Source organism: Manacus candei, unplaced genomic scaffold (genome assembly GCF_025592945.1).
Source record: "Manacus candei isolate 608988 ecotype Guabito, Panama unplaced genomic scaffold, ASM2559294v1 h1tg000008l, whole genome shotgun sequence".
NCBI lineage: Eukaryota > Metazoa > Chordata > Aves > Passeriformes > Pipridae > Manacus > Manacus candei.
Window position 1 is genome coordinate 16,060,040 of NW_026138056.1, and position 22,678 is coordinate 16,082,717.

General features: G+C 40.6%; 2 protein-coding genes across 3 annotated transcripts in view; one reads left to right on the forward strand and one right to left on the reverse strand.

The window, feature by feature from the left end:
* PRKDC (protein kinase, DNA-activated, catalytic subunit) overlaps positions 1 to 9,135 on the reverse strand; it is an 84,547-nt gene extending 75,412 nt beyond the window's left edge. Inside the window, exons 1-11 of one of the 2 annotated variants that reach the window (XM_051769619.1) lie at positions 8,478 to 9,135; positions 7,866 to 7,942; positions 7,678 to 7,770; positions 6,807 to 6,881; positions 5,766 to 5,874; positions 4,004 to 4,116; positions 3,270 to 3,369; positions 2,695 to 2,750; positions 2,573 to 2,603; positions 1,415 to 1,572; positions 1,051 to 1,197 (exon numbers count right to left, since the gene is read on the reverse strand). In XM_051769619.1, coding sequence (XP_051625579.1) covers positions 1,051 to 1,197; positions 1,415 to 1,572; positions 2,573 to 2,603; positions 2,695 to 2,750; positions 3,270 to 3,369; positions 4,004 to 4,116; positions 5,766 to 5,874; positions 6,807 to 6,881; positions 7,678 to 7,770; positions 7,866 to 7,942; positions 8,478 to 8,607 — 1,089 coding nt within the window. In that variant the 5' untranslated portion in view covers positions 8,608 to 9,135. The remainder of the gene's footprint in view (positions 1 to 1,050; positions 1,198 to 1,414; positions 1,573 to 2,572; positions 2,604 to 2,694; positions 2,751 to 3,269; positions 3,370 to 4,003; positions 4,117 to 5,765; positions 5,875 to 6,806; positions 6,882 to 7,677; positions 7,771 to 7,865; positions 7,943 to 8,477) is intronic. The other variant, XM_051769611.1, reaches the window with a different exon arrangement.
* Positions 9,136 to 9,515: 380 nt separating this feature from the next.
* On the forward strand, positions 9,516 to 21,309 carry MCM4 (minichromosome maintenance complex component 4). Its single transcript, XM_051769697.1, has 17 exons — positions 9,516 to 9,698; positions 9,832 to 9,932; positions 10,088 to 10,246; positions 11,032 to 11,195; positions 11,283 to 11,381; positions 11,527 to 11,622; positions 11,705 to 11,800; positions 12,235 to 12,373; positions 12,814 to 13,034; positions 13,558 to 13,678; positions 15,105 to 15,364; positions 17,104 to 17,469; positions 17,673 to 17,800; positions 19,135 to 19,342; positions 19,891 to 20,119; positions 20,226 to 20,359; positions 20,730 to 21,309. The coding sequence occupies exons 2-17, from the start codon at positions 9,863 to 9,865 to the stop codon at positions 20,820 to 20,822; spliced, it is 2,583 nt and encodes an 860-aa protein (XP_051625657.1). The 5' UTR covers positions 9,516 to 9,698; positions 9,832 to 9,862; the 3' UTR covers positions 20,823 to 21,309.
* Positions 21,310 to 22,678: the final 1,369 nt, after the last annotated feature.

The following is a 22,678-nucleotide window of genomic DNA, read 5'->3' on the forward strand; positions in this document are numbered from 1 at the left end:
TTTAAATTCTTTAGTTCAGTAATAGGTTTTTTGAATAGGGTTCTGTCAACTCAGCCATTTGAACTTCTTCATTTTTTCTGGAAACAATACCTTGAACTCAATTCCTTTCTATCTCATATCACAGAAGAGGAAGACTAGGTTTGAACAAAGCACATGAAAAATTCTACAAAACAAACGTATTCTGCTCAAAAGGTAGTAAAATAGAAAGGATTCAGCCAGTAACCAGTCATTTCATCATATTTCCTAACCTTCTCTAAATAATACTTGAGATTATTTAACATAATTTTTGCTTTGAGAGAGAAAAAAAAAGTGTCCAGAAAAATGTTATATGAAAGTTGGGGTACCACCATCAAGTACAGAGGTCGCAGGTACATGAATACCACCCTTCCTTTATCGAATTCTGACTTCATCGTTATATTCCCATTTCAACTGACTATTGACAAAAATTGGAAGTTGGTTCCTAATGGTGCTCTCTGACAAACATACCTGCCCTCTACATATGTATGTAAGCGTGGTTTTGTTTGTTGTTCTTCGATTGGGTTTGTGTTTTGTTGGGTTTTTTTTTTTAATTTATGGGTGTTTCACAAACTGCCTCCTAGTGTCCTGCAGCCAGCAGCGCAGTTTGGCTATTTGACTGATTCCTGCTCTGTAGGAAACATCTGAACTACTTTCAGAGCAAAGCTGGCCTGGATTCTATCATTTAAAAGCAGATAGAGATAAAGAAGTATTGTCTGTACCTAAGCAATTAAGCACATCCTTAAGTTTTGTGACAGCTGTACAGGAAGCTCCTGTTTTTCCACTTCAGAAATTGTGCACAAGAAGTAACTATAACCCTCACTGCTAAGTGCTCCCACTAAATTCAGTATGTGTCCCAGTAACTTTCAACCACAAAGTATTTTAAAATGTCGTTAACTAAGCTCAACACTTTGTCCAGAAACAGCAGCATTCCCTACTAAATGAGCTGTGTAAAATCGTGAAAGAATGTCTGTGAATCCTAACTTCAAGTACATTCAGTAAGCTCCTTCATCAGAATAACTTTTCTGCACATACTGCTGCAAAAAGCCCATATCCACGAATGGCAATGGACAATTCTTTGCTGCTCGAATCCATTCTTCTGATGATTCCGTAGAACTGCTCCATGAAGAACTGCAATTTGTCCTTGTGTAGCTCTGCATCTTTAGCTACCATTAAAGAAATCTGTAAAGCAGATACAAACATTTCAGCACTTCCAGAAATATTACAAAAACTCACAAAAATGTACAGTAAGTCTTACAAGATCTTGTAGCACAAAGCACTTCAAACAAAATAATTATTTATTAGACAGATTGTTGAACTTTCGAGCACCAAATATTCCCACTACTTAAACAAATTTGAGTTTGCTTTAGACTCAGAGATCCCAGTGAAGTTACAACACCTGATTGAGGAACGAATCCAGTGCAGAATGACTGGCTTTCTTCAGTTCCTGATGCGTGTGGCCACACCATTTACACATCACTTCATAGAGGGAGACATAGTTGTCCAGGAGCAAGGCACCAAACTGAGCAGCATGCCAGCTGAACAGCTGTAAACCAGCTGCAATTTAAAAACAATTCTCATTAAAAACCAGACTTACATTCTCCTTTACAAAACCAGCACAGGCTATAAAGTCCATGATAGGATTTCAGGTAGCTACAACCAAAATGGCTGGAGGATATAAAACGTATTCCTCTAGCCACTACAGTATCAGTATCCAAACATTAAGAATTTAAGCATAAAAACAACTCTCCAAAATCCTCTACACCATTATGCAAAGTACAGCTGTGTTCTGAAGTAATTTACATTAACAGTGACAATAAAGGGATTTTATTGGTTATAAATAATAATACTTGATTGCACAATTCAGAAGGATGTGGTTTCTGTTGTAAGGACATCTGCACAAGTCCGCTCCTCTGCCAAACTGTGATGCAGATAAATAAGGAATTCAGATTACAGGTAATTTCACTACCCCAAATACAAGCATAAATGAAATTTCAAGATCCTTAATGAATTAATTGGGGGGCAGACTATCTTTAAAGGGAGTTTTACTATTCACAGTTACCATGGGCCTAGTACTCAAACCTTACGCTTTTGCAATTTCTGCATAAGTCACTCACATTTCACAGGCCAATTTCTAATCTTCTTCCAAATTTTTTTCCCCACTCTTTTTCTCCTTCTTCCAGTGAAATTTTTCTTCCTATTTTTAGTTTTAACCCAATCCCCTGTCTCTTCTTTTCTTCTAATTACCCATACTCCTCTTATTTCTACTCCTACCGTGATTCCTTTCTCATATCACAGTTTTGTATTACTCCAGAGGGGCAAATGGCACCAAGTGCAATGGTGCTATTTATAAGCTGATGAGACCTTGCCTAGTTTAACCTCTTGTTAAACTCTTCAAATTTCAACTTAAAGTACTCTGGTGTTCCTCTGCGACCAGCTTAGGAGATTGAATACTAGAGCCACCTGAACAGAGCCAGTAAGGAATAAACAATTCCAGACAGAAGACACCATTGCATGTATCCACCTCAGCACAAATTGAAATAATTTACAGTCTTACCTAGAGGTACTGCGTATCGCCTCTGATCAACCTGTAATATCAGAAAAGGTTTGTCATATATGATTTACTCTTCATCAGGGCTAATTCATTTATGCTGAACAATTAGCACATGGCAGATTTACCTGTGGGTTGATTGCTTTCATTGCAAAATCAAAAATCTCCTTTGCAGTCTGAGGATCTGTGAAACAATCCAATAGTGAGTATTGCACTATTGACATACAAGAAGTAGAGTGAAGACAAAGATATTTTTATCCAAAGCTTGGTATGAAGAAGCAATATTGGAAAGCCTTACATAACTCATTTTAAGAGACATTCCTGAAACGCTCCTTAAATTTGATAAAAAATTGTGCATCTCTATTAATTAATTTTTTGAATACCCATATTATAACAGACATGTCTCTTGTAACAGAAACACATCTTTATGTAAAAACTGCATTCCAGCTTCAGTGTGCCTCTCAAGGCTGCCCAATATCTGGTCAGAAAATAGCACTGCAAACATTTAATGTATAGAATTCCACTTCCTACAACAACAGGGACCCCGTATTGTGCATAAAACATCTACCAGCAGGAAAATTTTCACTTGGTATTTACACTGAGAAATGGTGTTACTTTTTGGCTGTATAGCAATTAAAAGTATAACTGTCTGTACAACTGTAACAAAACGTGTAACTGTCTTTCTTACAGAAAAAGAACATACCTTCGTCCACAGATTTGGTGAAGTTGCACATGAGTGCAACCAGTCCCCTCAGACATCCTGCTACAACAGGTAGCTTGGGTCCCCTTGTAGCAGACGTCATCTGAAAACAAAATAAAAAAAAATATCCTCAAGCTAATATTAATTTACACCAAGAAGTACAGATAAAATAACTTTATGAGCACCCAACTCTACAAACACAACACCACAGAAACATCTCCTACCCAGAAGTTTCATATCATTTGGAAGGAAGCATAAGAAATCCTTTGAAAAGCATGTAATATGTTCCACCAAGACCAACCATAGCAAAACGTAGATAACACGCACTAATGTCTTAAAAGTACTAAAAACTCCACAATAGTAGAAAGTAAAGTTCAGCAAAACTGTGAAATTTACCTCATGTGCAAGGACTTTGTAGTTAGTAGAGAACAAATCAGAAACTATCAATGCATGGCAATATAACATTTCTTTGGGAATGATCACCACGTGCCATCTTTTCTCACAGTAAACTGGTTAACTTGTTGTCACTGATGGCCTTGAAATTTTACTTTGAAAGCTCCTCAGAACCAGAAACTACAAACTTTAACAGTCCTTGAGAAAGCATGTTTGACTGTCCAGTAAAATCCCCACAAATTGTACTAGCGTACGACAGTATATCATATATTACAACAGTATTCCAACGTACAGGAAAAAAACCCAAAGCAATGCAAGAGTCTGAAAAGAAAATCCAGTCATACCTGTGTTTTAAGCTCTCCCAAATAAGCTCGGAACAGTTTATCAGAGTTGTTAATCATGTCACTAGGCTGGACTTCTCCCAAAACTCCCAAAAGTTCATAAATCTTCTCCAGTACTAGAAAGTAATTTATAATTATTAATTACTAAAATAATTACTCTGACATTTCCCTCAAAATTCCTACGTAACTTGCAACTATGAGGAAACCATCCCTGATGGTTTAATTGAAGATTTTTGTGCGGTAAAGACAGGTCATTACAACATACATACATACATATACATACCTATATATACACACTACACTGTGAGATGTATCCTCCTCTCCCATCAATAAGTTAAACACATCTACTATTTTTAAACATAGCTCAGAAAACTGATTAATAAAGGCCATATCCACCGAGGAAGCATTTGCTACTAATCCAAGTCTGCTGCTGGCCTTGAAGTTTTACTGTGACTTTTAAGTACCATGGGGTTAAGGCCAATAGCAAGCAGAAGTTTCTAGGCTTGAAATCAGACTGAAGGATTCTACATAGGCACAGCAAGTTTTGTGTCAAGATTTCAGCTGTAACTAGCCAAGACAATCAAACTAGAGCTCATAGTAGTCTGCCCAAGATCATAAATAACATAATTAGGCAAGGCGGGAAATCATGAGTTCACATTAGGGGTGACCAATGCAGGAACTATCACACTAAAACTGCAGCTTCGAGGACAAGGCAGGCCAGGGTTAGAACATGGTTACAAAGAGTTTTAGAGTCATACAAACATTTAGGTGGCAATGTCCCTCTAAGATCATGAAGTCCAACCATTAACCCAGCACTGCCAAACCTACCACTAAACCGTGTCCCTAAACACCACATCTCCATATCTTTCAAACATCTCCAGGGATGGTGACTCCACCACTTCCCTGGGCAGCCTGTTCCAATGCCTGACCACCCCTTCTGTGAATTAATTTTTCCCAATATCCAATCTAAACCTCCTGTGGTGCAACTCACGGCCATTTCCTCTTGTCCTCCCGTTAGTTGCCTGGAAGAAGAGACCGACCCCTACCTTCCTACAACCTCCATTCAGATAGTTGTAGAGTGATAAGGTCCTCCCTGAGCTTCCTTTTCTTCAGGCTAAACAACCCCAGTTCCCTCAGCTGGCTGTCCAGCACCCTGAGCAACTGAGCTGGAGTTGACATGAACTTCTACAGGAACGGGCAGTCTCTGCTTTTGCTAAGAGCACCCACTGGAGGAACCAGCACTACTCTTAAGGCTCAAAGTTATAAGGGTATGTGTCTGTGTGTATACTTATAAACCAGGCACAAGAGTAACTTCAAAGGTTCAGCTACACCAGGTTAGCACTGAACCCGGGAAAAAAATTAAATCTAAGAATCTAACTAAGCTAAGTTGGTTACTGACAAGAAAGCTGGAATTACTTTCAGGATTTAGGCATTCAGGATCTAATTATAATAGGAAAGACATGAAAATAGTTTTTGCTGGGAATCCTAACCCCAAACTATGCTTAAATTCAGTATGAACTGCCACCACTGAATGCAACTATGTGATTTCTTACTAATGTTAGGTCATACATATATACAGGTCTGCTAAGAAGCAGCTAACTCCTTGGCCATGATCAGAAGACCTGAACAAATTTCACTACTACCTTTTTACATTTTTAAACACACTTGCCATGGGAATAACAACTATACATTTCCATGGGGTATAATCCAACAAAAACTGAATGTAAATAAAACTCAGAAAACTGACAGAAAAACTAAAGCCTACCTGTATCAGGAATTTTACTTTTTGTACCAAGCTCCCCATAAAATTTATTAAATATCTCCCCAACCTTCATTTCTTCCATCAGACAGGAACATCGTAAACTTTGGAGCAACTAAGATAGAAAAAAAAAGGAAAAAAAGAAAATTCAGGAGAAGCATTAATATCACTAACACAATACTACTTGGTCTAAATAAAAATACAGTTCATACACGTTCCTTCAGCTTAAGTATGCAAGTATGCTAGTCAATGAAAGAGATTTAAGGTGATCGAGCCAGGTAAGATTAACAGTACGAAATCTACTTTAACAATAAACTACCTTCCTAAATATGCATAAACACAAAATTTTTAACTTTAAAATATAATTTATTTTTATTTTTATATATATATATATATATATATATATATATACACACATGCACCCCACAAGAGCACAGGCTTAGCAAGTCTGCAATATCTTTTATCATACTGTATTTATCTCCCCGCTGGTATAAAGCCAATCAAATTCACAGAACTGACTCCGAATAACTCAGAAGGGATGGGTTTTTTCTCATAAACAAAACTAAGTAAGAGCAAAAGCATTTGCAAAACAAGGGTCTAATGCATTCCAAGGAAGCACATTGTAAAATTACGCAGTAACTAAACTTCTAAAAAAAAAGTCTGTCTTCTCCACACCTTTCACGTACTCTAATATATTAAAATATTACATATAATACATATTTTAAAGTAAGAATACAATTGAACTGCAAAATTTCTCCTTAAATAACTGTAATTAACTGAGAGATCTGCAACTCCCCTCAAAACAACTGTGTCTTGCTCTAGCAGATGAAGGAATGATGCGCTTACATCCTAAGCAACCTACTGGAGAATACTGAAGACAATCCGCTGTTAAGGCATATCTCTTTCTAACATCTAAATATTACACTATCGCTATTCTCTTGCTACTGCAGATTACGGATTTTCTGCATGATATAGGATAACTGTAGCAATACAACAGATTTTCTACTGTTTTCTAGAAACAAGAGAGGTTTAAAAAATGCATTTTACCTTCATCAGAAGTTCCAGTGCTGCGACTTTACATTTTGCTGTTCTCTCTTTTGTATAGACACTAAGACAAGTTTGCTACATAGGAAAGAAAATGGAGATTAAATTACTTCTAAGTAAAGAAGGAAATTCGAAGATAACGCATATTCATCTACCTCTCTAAAGTATCTGCTCCTCACAAGTTCGTGGTTCTTTAAAAAAGACTAAAACAGTATCTAGTCCCCAAAGTGGCCTGACTGACAACATTGCAGCACTGTCTGACATAATAACAAATCCCAACTCCAGCAAAGAAATTGCAGTTTCTGAAGTAAAAGGCAAACGTAGTACATTCTCCCCCTCTAATGTACTGTCATTTCTTACAGTAAGTAGCTATTAATTTGAGATCAGAAACTTCAGAGGTGCGGTCAAGCATTTCTGTGCGAAGCAATGCAGAGCTCTTCAGCACTCCAGACTCAATGAACCTCATTTTTAGAGTTATTGTAATTACCACTAATTTCTGCATAACAACTTTGCAGGAGAAATTTTTAAAAATTGATATTTAAAATTAACCACCATCTCTAGAAACAAGCTTAGTTTGTATAAATTAAAAGTTGTAACTATTACTTTCAATGTCAATAAGTAATTTTCAGACTCAACACCTATTAAGTTCTATTAAAAAAAGTTAATAAAATTAAGTGTATAACTAAAGAAACAATTCCACACTTTTCTGTGGTATGAATTACACTTCATGTCAACCAAGTTATTTCAGGTCTAACAAGAACAGTAGAGATGGGAAGTGGGTAAGATAGCTAGGAATCTCTTATGGTATGAGCCCCACCTGAATTGTTTCAACCACCTGGCAAAGGCCTTTATGAAACAACTTTCCTTTACCTACCTTAATATTACAGGCATAGGGATGAACTTTGTCACCAGCTTTTTCCATAAAGACGCAAAGAAACTTCAACGCTTCTTCCCTGCAATCTCGAAACTGACAGTTTAAAACAAAACAAAAAAATTAAAGCATATAATATTCACTTAGCACTATCTCAACACTGCTTTAACAATTAAAGTTTACCAACTCACCTCCTCGATGCTGAGGGATCTGTGGATAAAGACGAGTAAGCCATGCTCTTGGGAGAACACCAGGGACAGGTGCAGCGCTACAGAACAAAGGAAGCATCAAGTGGCTGGTTTCCTTGCTGGGGCAGGGAGGGCTGCACAACACCCCGCCCATCCCCGGGGGCTGCAGGTGCCTTAACGCCTCGGGCACGACTGATGGTTGTCACCAAAAAAACCGCAACACAGTGTGAGTGTCACCGACCTCCCCATGGCCTCGGGTCCAGGGCTTGTGCCAGCGCCCTCGCACTTGAGCCTGCCCCTGCTAGGGGCCGAGGGGAAGCCGACCTGGGGGCAGCTCAGAGAGGGGCGCGCATGAAGTGCTTTTACTCGGGTAAATAGTTATCTGGGGCAAGACACCGTCCCTCCCTCGGAATACACCTTTTTTGCCACAGCAGTAACACGAAGTGTGGAGTGAAGCGCCGTGGCCGCCCCGCAGTTCCGCCGCCCCGGTGCGTGTGTCCCCGGCACCACCGAGCCCCCCAAGCCGAGCACTCGCTGTCCGACTCCAGCGCGGACCCAAGCCCCACTCAAACCCCCTCGCCACCACCCCCCGAGGGGTCGGGCCCGCGGGCGCACCCTGCTCGCCGCTGTCCAGGCTGGTGAGGCAGGTCTCGGCCAGGCTGCGGAGCAGGCTGTACCCGTGCAGGGCATCGCCGGGCTGCAGGCAGCGGTGCAGCTGGAGCAGGCACTGCCGCACCCCGGCCATGCCGACCCCGCAGCTCCCGGAGCGCGGCGCGGAAGCGGGCGGGAGGGACCCGCCCCCGGGAGCATCCAACGCAGCCAAGAGGGGGGACACGGACTGCTGAGAATCCTCAGCTAGAGCATTCCGGGAGGGAGGAATGAGGGGTGGTGGCAGGGAAGGGCGTTTCGGGGCATCTTTGTGTATCTCGTCGCAGGATGGACTCAGGACACGCACATTTAACACCACAGAATGGGTAAGGCTGGGAGAGACCACAGTGGGTCATCTGGTCCAACCCCTCTGCTCAAGCAGGGTTATCCCAAAGCATAGGATTGTGTCTAGACAGTTGTTGAGGATCTCCAGGGAGGGAAACTCCACAACCTCTCTGGGCAGTCTGTTGCAGTGCACAGTATCTCACACAATAAACAAGTTCCTCCTCATATCCAGGTGGAACTTCATGTGCATCAGTTTCTGCCCGTTGCCTTATCCTACTGCTTGGCACCACCGAGAATGGCCTGGCTCCACCCTCTTGACACCTCTCAAGTCATTTCTTCTCAAGGCTGAACAGGCCCAGCTCCCTCAGCCTTTCCTCGTAAGAGAGATAGTACAGTCCCTTAAGTATCTCAGTCGCCCTCCGCTGGATCCGCTCCAGGAGCTCCCTGTCCCTCGTACTGAGGAGCCCAGAACGGGATAGGGTAATATCGGATACAGTGGTGGTTCCCCCTCTGCTCAAAATGGGCCGCTCCGACCTCCCCACGCCTCCCTGCAGCGCAAGTTTTGCCGCGAAATTCGGCCCGGTGCGGGCAGTTCCACTCTGGACTGAGGGGGGTGGGCGATGTGGCAGTCCTGAGGGCAGCCTCCATATCGTAGCACAAATAGTATCCTGCCTTATACTTCTCTCTCTACTGTGGCAGGTCAAGCAAGGCGCGGCCCTCACCTCGCGGGTTCGGAGGGTTTATCTCCTTCCTCCTTTCCTTCTCCCGTCCGCATCCCCCCTTTCTGCCTCCGTTGGGTGCTCCTGTTGCGATCGCGCCTCGCCATTGGCCAGAAAGCCCGCGAGAGCCGCGCGCGCCGCAGGCTTCGTCGCGGAGGGTCTCGGTGTCTCTGTGCCCGCTGAGGTGTGAGGGGGCGCTGGGCGGGGGGCGCTGCCGGCGAGGGAGGGACAGGGAGGGAAACCCGTCGGTCTGGGATCGGGGCTCCGCGGGTGGCGGGGCGCCCGCCGCGCTCATCCTTCTCACCGACTCCCCGCAGGTAGGACCGCCGCGGGAGCCGCAGCAGCGCCATGTCGTCTCCGGCCTCCACCCCCAGCCGCCGCCGCGGCAAGCGCGGCCGGGGCAGCAACCCCCCGACTCGTAAGCGGTGGGAAGGGGCTGGCGGGGCGGGGGCCGCGGGGAGCGGGCTGCCCGCCGCGCCCCGGGAGTGTTTTCCCGGCGCCTCCGCTTCGGTCCCCCTGGTCCGGCGGCCCGGCCATTGTAATGCCGGCCCCGGGTCCGCTTGTGTCTTGCAGCGCAAGATGTTCGCTCTCCTCCTTCCCAGAAGCGTCGGGCGGACGACTCCACCTCCACCGGGGACCTGCAGCCCCTGCCCACGTCGCCGGCCGCCGACGTGCAGAGCCCCGGCGCCGCCGACGCGCTGTTCTCCAGCCCCCCTCAGTTCCGCCACTCCGGTACGCTGGGCTGGGGCCGGGCTGGGGCCGCTCCGGGGCTGTGCTGGGGCCGCTCCGGGGCTGTGCTGGGGCCGCTCCGGGGCTGGGCTGGCCGCCGTGATGCAGCCTGGGAGCTGCCTGCGCTGCTCTGTGGCGAGCTGGTACACAGAATGGACCTGGCTGGAAAATACTTGAGGAGAAAATTAGTGTTGTCTGAAGTTTCTCATTTGACTTTAGCGTATTAGACACTACAGAAGCTCAGTCAGCGTCAGGGGTGCAGATCGCTATTGTAGCTTCCAGTTATCATGGGAGTATGTATCGGCGATTATACCTTAATTTTTTTCTCTCATGTATTTCTAGAAGTAATAAAGTTATTACTGCAGAAAGAAGTAGGTTGCTAGGCATAAAAAGCTTTACTTGCTTTTATATATAGGATCGTTTTCAATTCCAGTAGCTTTTAATTGTGTCACTTGCTTTACAGCCTCCAAAATACTGAAAAATGTGTTTCATCTAAAATACTGTATGTTTTTGTGCTTGAACACCAATGTAGTTTTAAATTGCAGTACTGCTCAAAAGTTTTCTAGTGAAGCTTTACTAGCACTTGGGATCTTTGAGATGTTAATGCAAAGAGAAGTTCTAGATAGACTTGCAACACCTTTATTGTTTTGACAAAACACCGGAATTGATGCCACTCACTTTATGACAGTAGACTTAAAAGAACTATGAGACAAATGCAGAGGCTGAATTTTAGTCTTGTCTCAGTGTAATATGTCTTGATAATCATTACAAAACACTTCCCTTTATAGCTATTCCTCTTGACTTCGATATCAGTTCCCCTTTGACTTACGGCACACCCAGCTCCAGGGTAGAGGGTACTCCACGAAGCGGTGTCCGAGGAACTCCCGTTAGGCAGAGGCCAGATCTTGGGTCTGCCCGTAAAGCCAGACAAGTTGATTTACACTCGGACGGGGTAGGTATATGTCTCAGATCTTGTATCTGACAACTTCTTTTTAAAGATTTACCCATATTTGCGTATGCTCAATTTGTTTCCATGCAGCTGGCTGAGGATATAGTGGCAACCAAGCAATCTCTTGGACAAAGGCTTGTTATTTGGGGAACCGATGTTAATGTAGCCTCATGCAAAGAAAAATTCCAGGTAGGTTAACGACCTGCTTTTCTTTTTTTTTAAATAAGAAGCTAGTTTGACTTAAACATTAGTTGAATCTGATACAAAGTAAGCGTTTGTACTACTTATTCTGCTTATCTTTCCTATCTGTCTCCCTGTTACCCCTAACATTTAGAGATTTCTTCAGCGCTTTATCGATCCACTAGATAAAGAGGATGAAGACATTGGCTTGGATCTTAATGAGCCACGCTATATGCAGCGACTTCAAGAGGTACTTGTAAGGCACTGAAATCTAACTTTTCTTTTTCAGTCTTGCATGCCATTGAGCTAAAGATTTCTAAACTCCCTTGTAGATTAATATTGTTGGGGAACCATTCCTGAACGTAAACTGTGATCATCTAAGATCATTTGATGAAAATCTCTACAGGCAACTGATCTGCTACCCTCAGGTGAAGTAGTGCACTTGTTTTCTGGCTTTCAAGTGGCCCTTTCATATTTTTGGGACTTAATATGTTTGTTAAAATGCAATGTGTACTTTGTATGTTCGGTGCCATCTCAGTGGCTTCTTTATTTTACTTAATATAGAATGTCTCGTATCATAGTAGTTGATCATGGATACAGTGGGTGCCTCATGCATGCAAAGTTAACCAGTGATCTGCAATATCTAGTCTTGTGCTTCCCTCCTTCCCCTTGCAATACTGAAGTAAATGAATAAATCTGAACAGCAAGTTTTCTGTTACATAGGAAAATGCTCAGATGGCGTAACTTTTTAGTAATTTGTGGCTGATCAGCAGCACATTAAATGCTTTATGCAAAATTACTTCACTCTGTGGTTATTTTTTTTTAATTTGTAAGCTTAACTGTTTTTAACAATTTTATACAGGAAGTTATCCCAACATTTGACATGGCTGCCAATGAGATATTTTTTGATCGTTACCCTGATTCAATACTAGAACATCAAATTCAAGTAAGGCCATATAATGCATTGAAGACTAGGAATATGAGAAGTCTAAACCCTGAAGGTAAACTCTTTGCTTACCATGTCAGAAAAGGATCTTAAAAGATTTATATATTCTTAATGAATGCTAGCCTAGAATTACATTAACACCATATAAAACTACTTGTGGTCCATGCAGACCAGTGTCTTCTGTTTATATGTCTGTTTCAGAAACAAATACTTTAGAGCCCATATGCAGAATGATCTATTCATAAAGGGAATCTTTCCTATCATCAGCTACTCAAGTTCTTAGTTCTGCCACTGCAAAGAATTCTTTCTTTTGTGTAAATACTCCTGTATATTTGTACTATGCATTTATGATTCTTTTTGCTTTTTCTGAAACAAAATACAAGTAGCTAACTGAATGTCTACCTCCTGTCTAAAAACTAATCTAACATGAAATTTTGAAGGTTATTTAAATTTTAGGAGTACGAAGTCATGACAAGAGTCTCTATAATTTTGTAGACATTGATCAACTCATCACCATCAGTGGCATGGTCATCAGAAGCTCTCAGTTAATTCCTGAGATGCAGGAAGCATTCTTTAAATGCCAGGTTTGCGCTTTCACCACCAGAGTAGAAATCGATCGTGGCAGGATCGCTGAACCATCAGTGTGCAAGAACTGTAACACAACGCACAGTATGGCATTGATTCACAATCGATCCATGTTCTCTGACAAACAGATGGTATGTTGGCTTAGTAGTGGCTAAATGAAACTGGTTTTTTTTTTTTTCCTCCTCCACTCTCCTAAAATCATCAGTAGTATTAATTATGTATCTTGTGACTGAATGTTTTGGAAAGCGAAAGTGTTTTGGAACATGAAAGTGGGTGAAAAAACTTAGTAAAATGGTAAATCTGCTTTGGAGAAGAAATGCATTAAAAGGATGAAAAGAAGTATGTACACTTCTTAATGTTTGTACATGGAAGCCCCTTTATATATAATATGTCCCTTTTTATCTAGACTAGATGAGCCTTGTATGTAACAGCATTTTAGCCACACCAGCAATCAGCAGAATTCTCATTTTCATCATGTCTTTTAATCAGTAATCAGTTTTGCGGTTTGGGTGGGGATATGTTGGTCTTCAGCAATGTTCCTCATTCAAATGATGCTGAAGACTGTGCTAATACAAAAATCTTTGGTCTGCTCTGTGGAAAAGCTTCGGGTTTTTGAAACTGAAACTTAAGTGGTTTTTCTTTTTCTTTTGCTAGATCAAACTGCAGGAGTCTCCTGAAGATATGCCAGCTGGGCAGACCCCGCATACAGTTGTGCTGTTTGCTCACAATGACCTTGTTGATAAAGTGCAGCCAGGTGACAGAGTTAATGTCACAGGTAAAATTTGGTTTGAGTATTTGCATCTTTCTTTTTCACTGATCATAATTATCTCTAAAGGGACCTGATGGGATGTACCTGCAAGAGCTGGGAGCTGGAGACTTTCTTTGTAAGGCCACTCAATCTTTGAAAAGTCATGATGACTGGCTGAGATCCTGGAAAAAAGCCAGTGTCACTCCCTAGAGTAAAGAGGAGACCGGGGGAACTGCAAGTCAGTCAGCCTCATCTTGACCTCTGGGGAAGGTGATAGAGTAATAATCCTGGAAACTTTTTCTAACTGGGACAGTGTTGTGGTGCACCGTCAGCAAACTTGTAGACAGAAGCAAAACTGGAAGGAAGCAGTGCTGGATAGACCACATGGCTGTGGTCCCAAGAGCCTCCTGGGCTGCATTAGGAGTATTGTCAGCAGGTTGGGGGAGTACTGGGTCCAGCTGTAGGGTCTCCTAGTGCAAGGGAGACATGAACATACAGGAGTGAATTCGCAAAGGGCTGTGATCATGACAGGAACCTCTGTCATACACGGAAAGGCTGAGAAAGCTGGGACTGCTCAGCGTGGAGAACAGAAGGCTCAGGGATTTTAGCAGTGTGTTTTTAAGTACCTAATTGGTGTGGGTGGGGGGGTAGTAGTGTCAAGAAGGCAAAGCCACACTCTTATTAGCGATGCCCCATGGCATGCAGAGGGCACAAGGTGAAATACAGGAAATTCCAGTTAAAAAAGTTAAAAATAAGAACTTTTTTACTGTTTGGGTGGTCACGCCGTGGCACGCATTGCCTAGAGAGGCTGTGTGGAGTCTCCATCCTTAAAGGTACCGAAAATCTGACTGGACACAGCCTTTGGCACCTGTTCCAGCTGACTCCAGTTTGAGTCCATGGTTGTATTAGACAGTCTCCAGCTTGTCTGACCTTGATGATTCAGTCATTCTGAAACTGTAGGTGAAGAAGAGGCAGTATCTTAAACAGTGTCTGCAGTCAGGAGAGTGATAATGTAGAGTAGGTCTTGTGATACTGCAACCACATTTTATAAACCACTTTGCTTTAAAAGAACTGCTGTACTGCTAGCTGCTCGAGATGTATTAGAAAGCTGCTAAAAAACCCTTCAAAACGGGGAAAAGGCTGACTAGACACTGGAACAGGAATTTTGAATGCATCAAGCCTTAATTTTCTTTCAAAAAATGCTTAAGTGTTTTTATTGTTGAGAACGCTTTTGATACGGATGTTAAACACATACATGTACCCGCAAATACAGGGTCTAGATGACTTAAATATGTTCCACTGCCTTCTGTATGACTTATACTGAGAAATAAACTGACCAAAGTATTTAGGCTGTTTTGAAAACCTGTACTCTTCAAGGGAACTTATAAAATTTGTTGGGGTCAGGATTATCACATTTCTCCATATCTAATGCTGCGATTAAAAATTGTTTTAGGTATCTACCGGGCAGTCCCAATTCGAGTTAATCCACGTGTCAGCAGTGTACAGTCCGTGTATAAGACCCACATTGATGTCATACACTATCGCAAGACAGATTCAAAACGCCTGCATGGTGTCGACGAGGAAACGGAGCAAAAAATGTTTACAGAGGAACGTGTGAAAATTCTCAAAGAGCTTTCTAAAAAAGCAGACATATACGAGAGACTTTCTTTAGCATTGGCTCCAAGTATCTATGAGCATGAAGATATCAAAAAGGTAAAAGAATTTATTTTTCTCTTGTAGGACATGCATTTGTATGTCAGTATTTTGTATGTGAGTATATTTGTAATTATTGTTTGTTCTAAAAATACCCTGAAGCTTAAAAATTCAAAAAACTGTTATCTTGAGCAGTCTTAAAACATTATGGTCTTGTCAGGATTAGAGGTTGATTCTAAGTGTATTTTAATTCTTTCCATGGTATTAAGGAGTGCTAATTAGAGGAAAGGTATCGAAAAGGTAGGAAGGCAACAGAATGGGGAAAACTTAACTGCAGGATGCATCTTGGACATTTCATAAATGTTCAGATTACTGATGATCAAAGAAAAATAAGTAGCTGTAACATAGTAAGTGCTTGCTCACAAGAGAACACTAGCTTTAAAATAACATTTGATTGAATTATGGGGTATCAAAACATTTACTTAGATGTATCCAAGAATGGACTGTTTTAATAAAGTGTTCAACTGAGGTACTACAACATCATTGCAAAAACTGCAATTAGTAGCAGGTCTCAAGGCATTATCAGGCATCAAACAATCCTTTTCAAGTATATTTCTTTGGGATTTTTTTATAGATTTATACATTATCATAGTTCACAGGTTTCTGAAAGTTGAATTCGAAACCATACTATAATTTTCTGCTGGAATGGAAATACAGTAATGATTATTCCATTTGTTGATACCTTCTTGACACACTAATAAGGCACATCAAGTCTAGTGACTGGTGGAGTTGAGGAAAGCTGAGGACCCTTCATCAAGGGTTGTTCTTTAGGTTGCAACCTGAAGGTTCTTTATAATTACTGATCATGTTTTACTGACTGCTTCAAGTTGCTTTAAGTGAATGAGAACAGAACTAATGCTCACTCCATGCCTCCACAAGGTTTCTCTGCTGTAAGAAGTTGTGCAGAGGCTTTAAATGAAATAGTGTATAGTTTTCCTTGCTGTTTCCAGTCATCATTGTCACTGATTAGCACTTCATTTCATTGACTTTCTAGCATATATATCCTGCTAGAGGAAAAAAAATGCAGAAAGAATACTGGGAAATTATGAAATTTTAATCTAGTAAAGTTGAAAAGGAAAAAAATCCTTCTTGATAATTCTGGCTAATAAAATTACAAACATGTATTTATACTAATAATTCCAGTACTTTCAAAATACTGGAAGGTAGTTACTTTAATTTCTTTACTAACACTGGAAGTATAAGCTTACTTTAGGAAATATAAAGGAGGAAGTGTTGGTAAAGTCCAATGAAATAAGAGACCTTAGACTACACCTTTATGAGCAAGAAAAGAACTCTAATGTTGTGAATGCAGTAAAGCAGTTTGCCTGGAAAGAAAATGATAAATGGAACTTTTCTAATGATTTGAAATAGTACTTTGGTCCTAGATTAAACATAGCCTTTGGGAAAACAATAGTCTATTCTTCCTTTTGTATTGTCAGCAGAATTTCTTGTCAGATTTTTTGATTACCTAAGTTTTGGAACTAATCTAATTTCAGACTTCAATTAGAAGCTGAGTTTGTAGGACCTAGCAGTTTAACTATATGTTTGCAATGAACTGGAATTGAGGATGTCTATAAAGAATGAACCCTTTTAAAAGATATCTAAAACCAGTTTCAAGTGTTTTGTTTCATGTCTGAGTTGTGCTAATTTTAGTACTATTTTGGTTTATTAGATGTTTCAGTTGAACAGTTGAATAGCTAACAGAGCAAATCCAAGACATGATGTTTTGATTTTTATAGGGTATCCTGCTTCAGCTTTTTGGGGGATCAAGAAAGGATTTTACTCACACAGGAAGAGGCAATTTTCGTGCAGAGATCAACATTCTTCTCTGTGGTGATCCTGGTACTAGCAAATCACAGCTACTCCAGTATGTGTATAACTTGGTTCCTCGAGGCCAGTATACTTCTGGCAAAGGCTCAAGTGCAGTTGGTCTTACTGCATATGTGATGAAGGATCCAGAAACACGGCAACTGGTTCTTCAGACAGGTGCTCTAGTCCTTAGTGACAATGGCATTTGCTGCATCGATGAGTTTGACAAAATGAGTGAAAGCACAAGATCAGTTCTACATGAAGTAATGGAACAACAGACACTCTCCATTGCAAAGGTAAATATTTGTTTAAATCTTTCAGAGCAGACTGAAGTATCCTTAGAGGCTTTTGCTCTTGCTTTACTCAAAGGTTTTTGCAGTGCAGTTTTTTACTGCAGAACCCATCTAAGAACATTGGTGATCTCATGAAGTTGGGGGGAAAAAGGTTTTGGTGGCACATAGATGCAGCTGGTTTCAGAAGTGTTTTTTCATTTTGACAGGCTGGAATTATTTGCCAACTGAACGCCCGTACGTCTATCCTGGCAGCAGCTAACCCTATAGAATCACAGTGGAATCCAAAAAAGACTACTATTGAAAACATTCAGCTTCCTCATACACTGTTGTCAAGGTACTGAACTCCTGCCTTGCATGTCTCATTTTTAGGAGATGTTTTACTTCCTCTTGTGAAAATGGTTAAATATAGTAGAACAGAACAACTCTGTTGCTTGCAGCATAGTGGAAAACTTTTGTAACACCTATTTTAAATGCTATTCTTACAGCTTCTGTATGACCAGGGAACTGCTTTTTGGTCTTTGCATGCTGACTTTGAACATCAGGGGTGAGAAGATCTGTAGGATCTCTCTCTTTAATTCTATATTGTTTCATAATCATCTCCTAGAAAAGAGCTGTTCTGAATCTTAAGGTATTGATAACTTCCACAAAAACTCAGGATGCTTTTCTTAGCTTCATAAAGCTTTTAAAGTGAAACACTGATGATCAGGGAAGTTGCAGCAGAGGTGGTAGAATCTGAAGATCTGTGCCTGCTTCATACTGCTCTGTAAACTTAGCTGGGGAAGTGGCAATGCTAGCTAGTCATTTGGGCATAGCTGCTGGAGCCATATTTAGTGTCTGCTGACAGAAACTTTAACTATGTTCTGCAATTTTATCTTGTTAGGAATTCCCACACTGACTGCAAATTTGAAGTACACTGATAGTATACGGGATATCCCGAGTACACACGGCTTAGATTTCAATTAAGAGCTATTTAATTTAACCACTTAACAACAGATGGTACCTTAGTGCAGATGTACTGGATGAAACTAGGCTTGAGCAGCATCTCAATTCCACCTCTTACTGGATTTAATCTTACAAAAATAAATGATTGGCTGGCTAAAAATACATTATTCATGTCTGCTTATAGTTGAGGCTAGTTGAATATATTGTTTGCAGAATTATAAACCATTTTCTTCAGGACTAAACTACAAGTGCTTTTTTATTTATACATTATTTATTTACTTAGGGGGTTTTATATGCATAAAATAATTAGGTACGTGCCATCTTTGCTGCTGCCTTTCAGGACAGTTTCTTTAGTAGCAGTTCGTTCCGTGCATTTGTTATGTGGGGGGATTTTTTGCTTGTGGCAGGGGTACTTTTTTGGTGTGTGGGTTTGTTTTTAAGAAAATAAAACTGTCAGCCTTGAACATGGAATCTGAATTTTTCGGAATGTACCTCACTTTAAAAATTTCAAGTCCATAAGATGAAAGCAAATCCATTGTGCTGTTCTATACTTTGAGAATTCATGGAAAATTTTCTTTTCAGTTTAATAGAACAGCTTTTATTTAGAGAAGGAATTAGGAATCTGGTAACTCCTACCTGTATTTGTTAAGTCAACCCCTGTAAAAACCAAGTTACCTAAATGACAAAAAGGTCTGCACACTAATGCTGGTTACTTATCCCATTCAGATTTGACTTGATCTTTTTGATGTTGGATCCACGTGATGAAGCTTATGACAGACGTCTTGCTCGCCATTTGGTTTCACTGTACTACCAAAGTGAAGAGAAGATGGAGGAGGAATACATGGATATGGCAATATTGAGGGATTACATCGCATATGCTCGTAGTTATGTAAATCCCAGGTTAAGTGAAGAAGCAAGCCAAGCCCTTATTGAGGTAAAGGAGTTGCTAATAGAATGTTCAGAGTCTTTCCTGACTGGTCAGAAGTGAAATTCTGTAGCGTGTATACTCTTATCTACATACAACTTTTCTGTAAGATCCTGAAAAGTTTTTGAAATCCAACAGCATTTAAAAGGAAAAAGGGATCAGATTAGAACTCATTCTGCACTCTCATGTTTAGCTTTCAGAGGTGTTGGGTTTGGTTCCATCACATAAAACACATTAAATTCTACTGAAAAAAAAAATAAATGTGTCATTACAGACAGAAGTACTGCTATGTAAGACTAGTCCTACATTCTTAAAAGTGATTCAAAACTTGATTTGTTACCATGGCCTAATTGCTTTCTAACAGAAAGAAGTAACGTGATGTGGTTATCTGTCACTACAGAAGAATTGTGAAGGTGCATGAGCAGAAATGCAGGACTTGGAATGGGTTACCAGAATTGTTCATGTTCTGAAATAAGAGGTGTGAGATGAAGTGGACTCTGAAAAAGACTGAATATAACAAGATTTACTGAAGTATTTAACAACTGTCTCCTTTTCAGGCATACGTGGACATGAGGAAGATTGGTAGTGGCAGGGGAATGGTTTCTGCATATCCTCGACAGCTTGAGTCCCTGATCCGGCTGGCAGAGGCGCACGCCAAGGTGCGCTTTTCAGAGAAAGTTGAAACAATTGATGTAGAAGAAGCAAGACGCCTCCATCGGGAAGCACTGAAACAGTCTGCTACTGATCCAAGGACTGGAATTGTGGACATATCCATTCTCACTACAGGTTTGTGTTTTCACAGTGGGCTGTTACTGGGCTTTTGTAATTTTTAGAATGTAACTTAACCTGTCCTCAGTTGATTACTAAAAGGCATTTTCTTTCCTTTTATAAGGAATGAGTGCAACAGCTCGTAAGCGGAAAGAGGAATTGGCTCAAGCCTTAAGGAAGCTTATCCAGTCCAAGGGTAAATCACCGTCTTTGAAGTACCAACAGCTTTTCGATGATCTCCGAGCCCAGTCTGATACAGTAAGTTTCCTGCTTTGTTTTTACCTTTTCATTAATTTTTAAAAGCATGTTTTTCCAAGTGAACATTCTTGTCCTCAAATCACATTATGGAGGGAAAGGGAAACATGAACTTTTTCTGTCCGCGTGACTAGAAAGCCAGTTCTTCTACAGATACAGCAAATTCAACTCAAATATTTATCTTAAGTTTATTCTGGCTTCTGAATTAGCAAACTCAGCTTCAGGGTTCCAGGTCAGGTTTCCAATTGCAAAAAGAACAAATAAAAATTTAAGAAAAGAAAATAAAAGAAAATTGGTAGAAAGTAAGGAATTTTTACTGTCTTTGAAATATTACCCCATCTTTATTTGATTTGATTTACTTCTTTTCTTCAAGGCTGTCACGAAGGAAATGTTTGAAGAAGCACTTCGTGCCTTGGCTGATGATGATTTCTTGACTGTGACTGGAAAGACTGTGAGACTGCTGTGAGTTAACCTATCTGTGGAAGGCTGCTGTCACGACTTCTACTTCGCCTTACTTAAGATAGTGTCAGTCTGCAAGATCTTTGAGATTGGGACTATCATTTGCTATGACAGGCATAGCCTTTCCTTGCCAGCCAACTGTCATGGCTTTACTTTGCCTTACTATACTGCCAGTCTGCAAAATTTTCAAGATTAGGGCTATCATTTGCTATGACAAGTGTAGTGACAATTAAGTGGCACTTCTGTCATTTCAAGATGACAGAGGACCTGAGGACCTAAAAAATCCTCATCTGAATAATGCTATTTACATTTTAGCTAAATGTAATTACTAATATGTCAAGTGCTATGTGTTTTTATGAGGTTTTTTAGAATGTGCTATAACCATGTTGCGTGTATTTCCAATTGAATTGTAAAAATTCCTCTAAGTGACTTTTTAGTAAATAGTTTGACTATTAGTATTGCTGTAATCTGAAATAAAATTATTTGACTTAAAAGGGCTCTTTAGCATTCATTTCAAGTAAAAATTACCATATCCTGTGCTGAGCACTTTTCAGTCTGGAATTCGCAAATTTTTCAGAAGTTCTTTGTGACAGCATAAAAGGAGCTTTGCTTTTTTCCTTTTTTGTTTGTTTGTGGTTTTGTTTGGTTTTTTGTTTGCTTTGTTTGACTTGAGTGTACTGTGGAAGTATCCTCAATGTAAAAAAGGCAGATTCTACCTGAAACCACATTTCCTTGCTTCAATTTGAAGTATGACTGGATAAATTTGGTGTAATGGTATATGATCAGTTCTGAAAGAACAAGGTCCAGTAGCATGACTGGAAAATCTTGCCACGCCGTATCCAGGGTAGATTCTCTCAGCTATTGCACATCAGTAGCTGCTATTTTCACAAATGCATTAGCAAGAGTTCCCAAATTCACTTTGGTACAGTCAACACCAGGCTCAGCTCACCAGCTCACTTAGCTCTGTTATTCCTGTGTTCTGTGCTACTGCTTCTAACAGAATGGAAGCAATTTTCCCCAAAAAAGGAGGGGCCCTTAAAACCAATTTTTTCTTACTGCTGGCTCATTATTTGATCAAGATACTGTTTACCTTTAGTTGAATTTTCACTGATTTGCTTTTTAGTAGAAGAAAGAAACAGTCTAACCTACAGTAAAAATACAGCATATGTTGGAATGATCAAGTTAATCCACAGCCATCTCTCCCCCGTCTTGTTTATTAGTATGCAAGTCACTATCACCTCATCTTCCTGGGTTTTAGGGACTGGAAGGATGTAGTTCTTGTGCTTTTCTGTAGAGGAAGTCTAGGTTCCCTGACTCAAGTCTTAAAAGTTTGCTACAAGTAAGCTTAGATCCCAGGAGCTTGACACTTCTCTTCAAAAGACGTCTGTGAAATAAAATTCCAAACTCCCTTAAATTCCAGGATCATAAATACTCTAGTGGCACTTGCCTTGTGAGATCTTATTTTCCTCTCTGCTATGTTATTTATGTATTTTGCTTAGAATACAGCAGTCTAATGATGTCTTCCTTCCTTCCCCATTGTACCAAATCTTTAGTTCACAGTTACTATCTCCCTTTTAGGTGAGACTGATACAGTTCTAAGCTTTTTACTTTTTGAAAACATCACTTGCATACTTTTTTCATTGACACTGGTCCCTAAAGTACTACCTCGGTTCATAAACCTTTCCCCTGTTTTTCTACTCTCATAAGCTATAAGACTGTCCTTCTAAACTACCTTGGTACCTTCTCTTCTCTTGTCAGACAAAACAGCACCAACAAAGAAACATGTTTTTGAGCTGAAGAAAGTTGATATGGTGTTTAAAAAAAATAAATATAATGCATCTGACTACATCAGCAACATTCCTT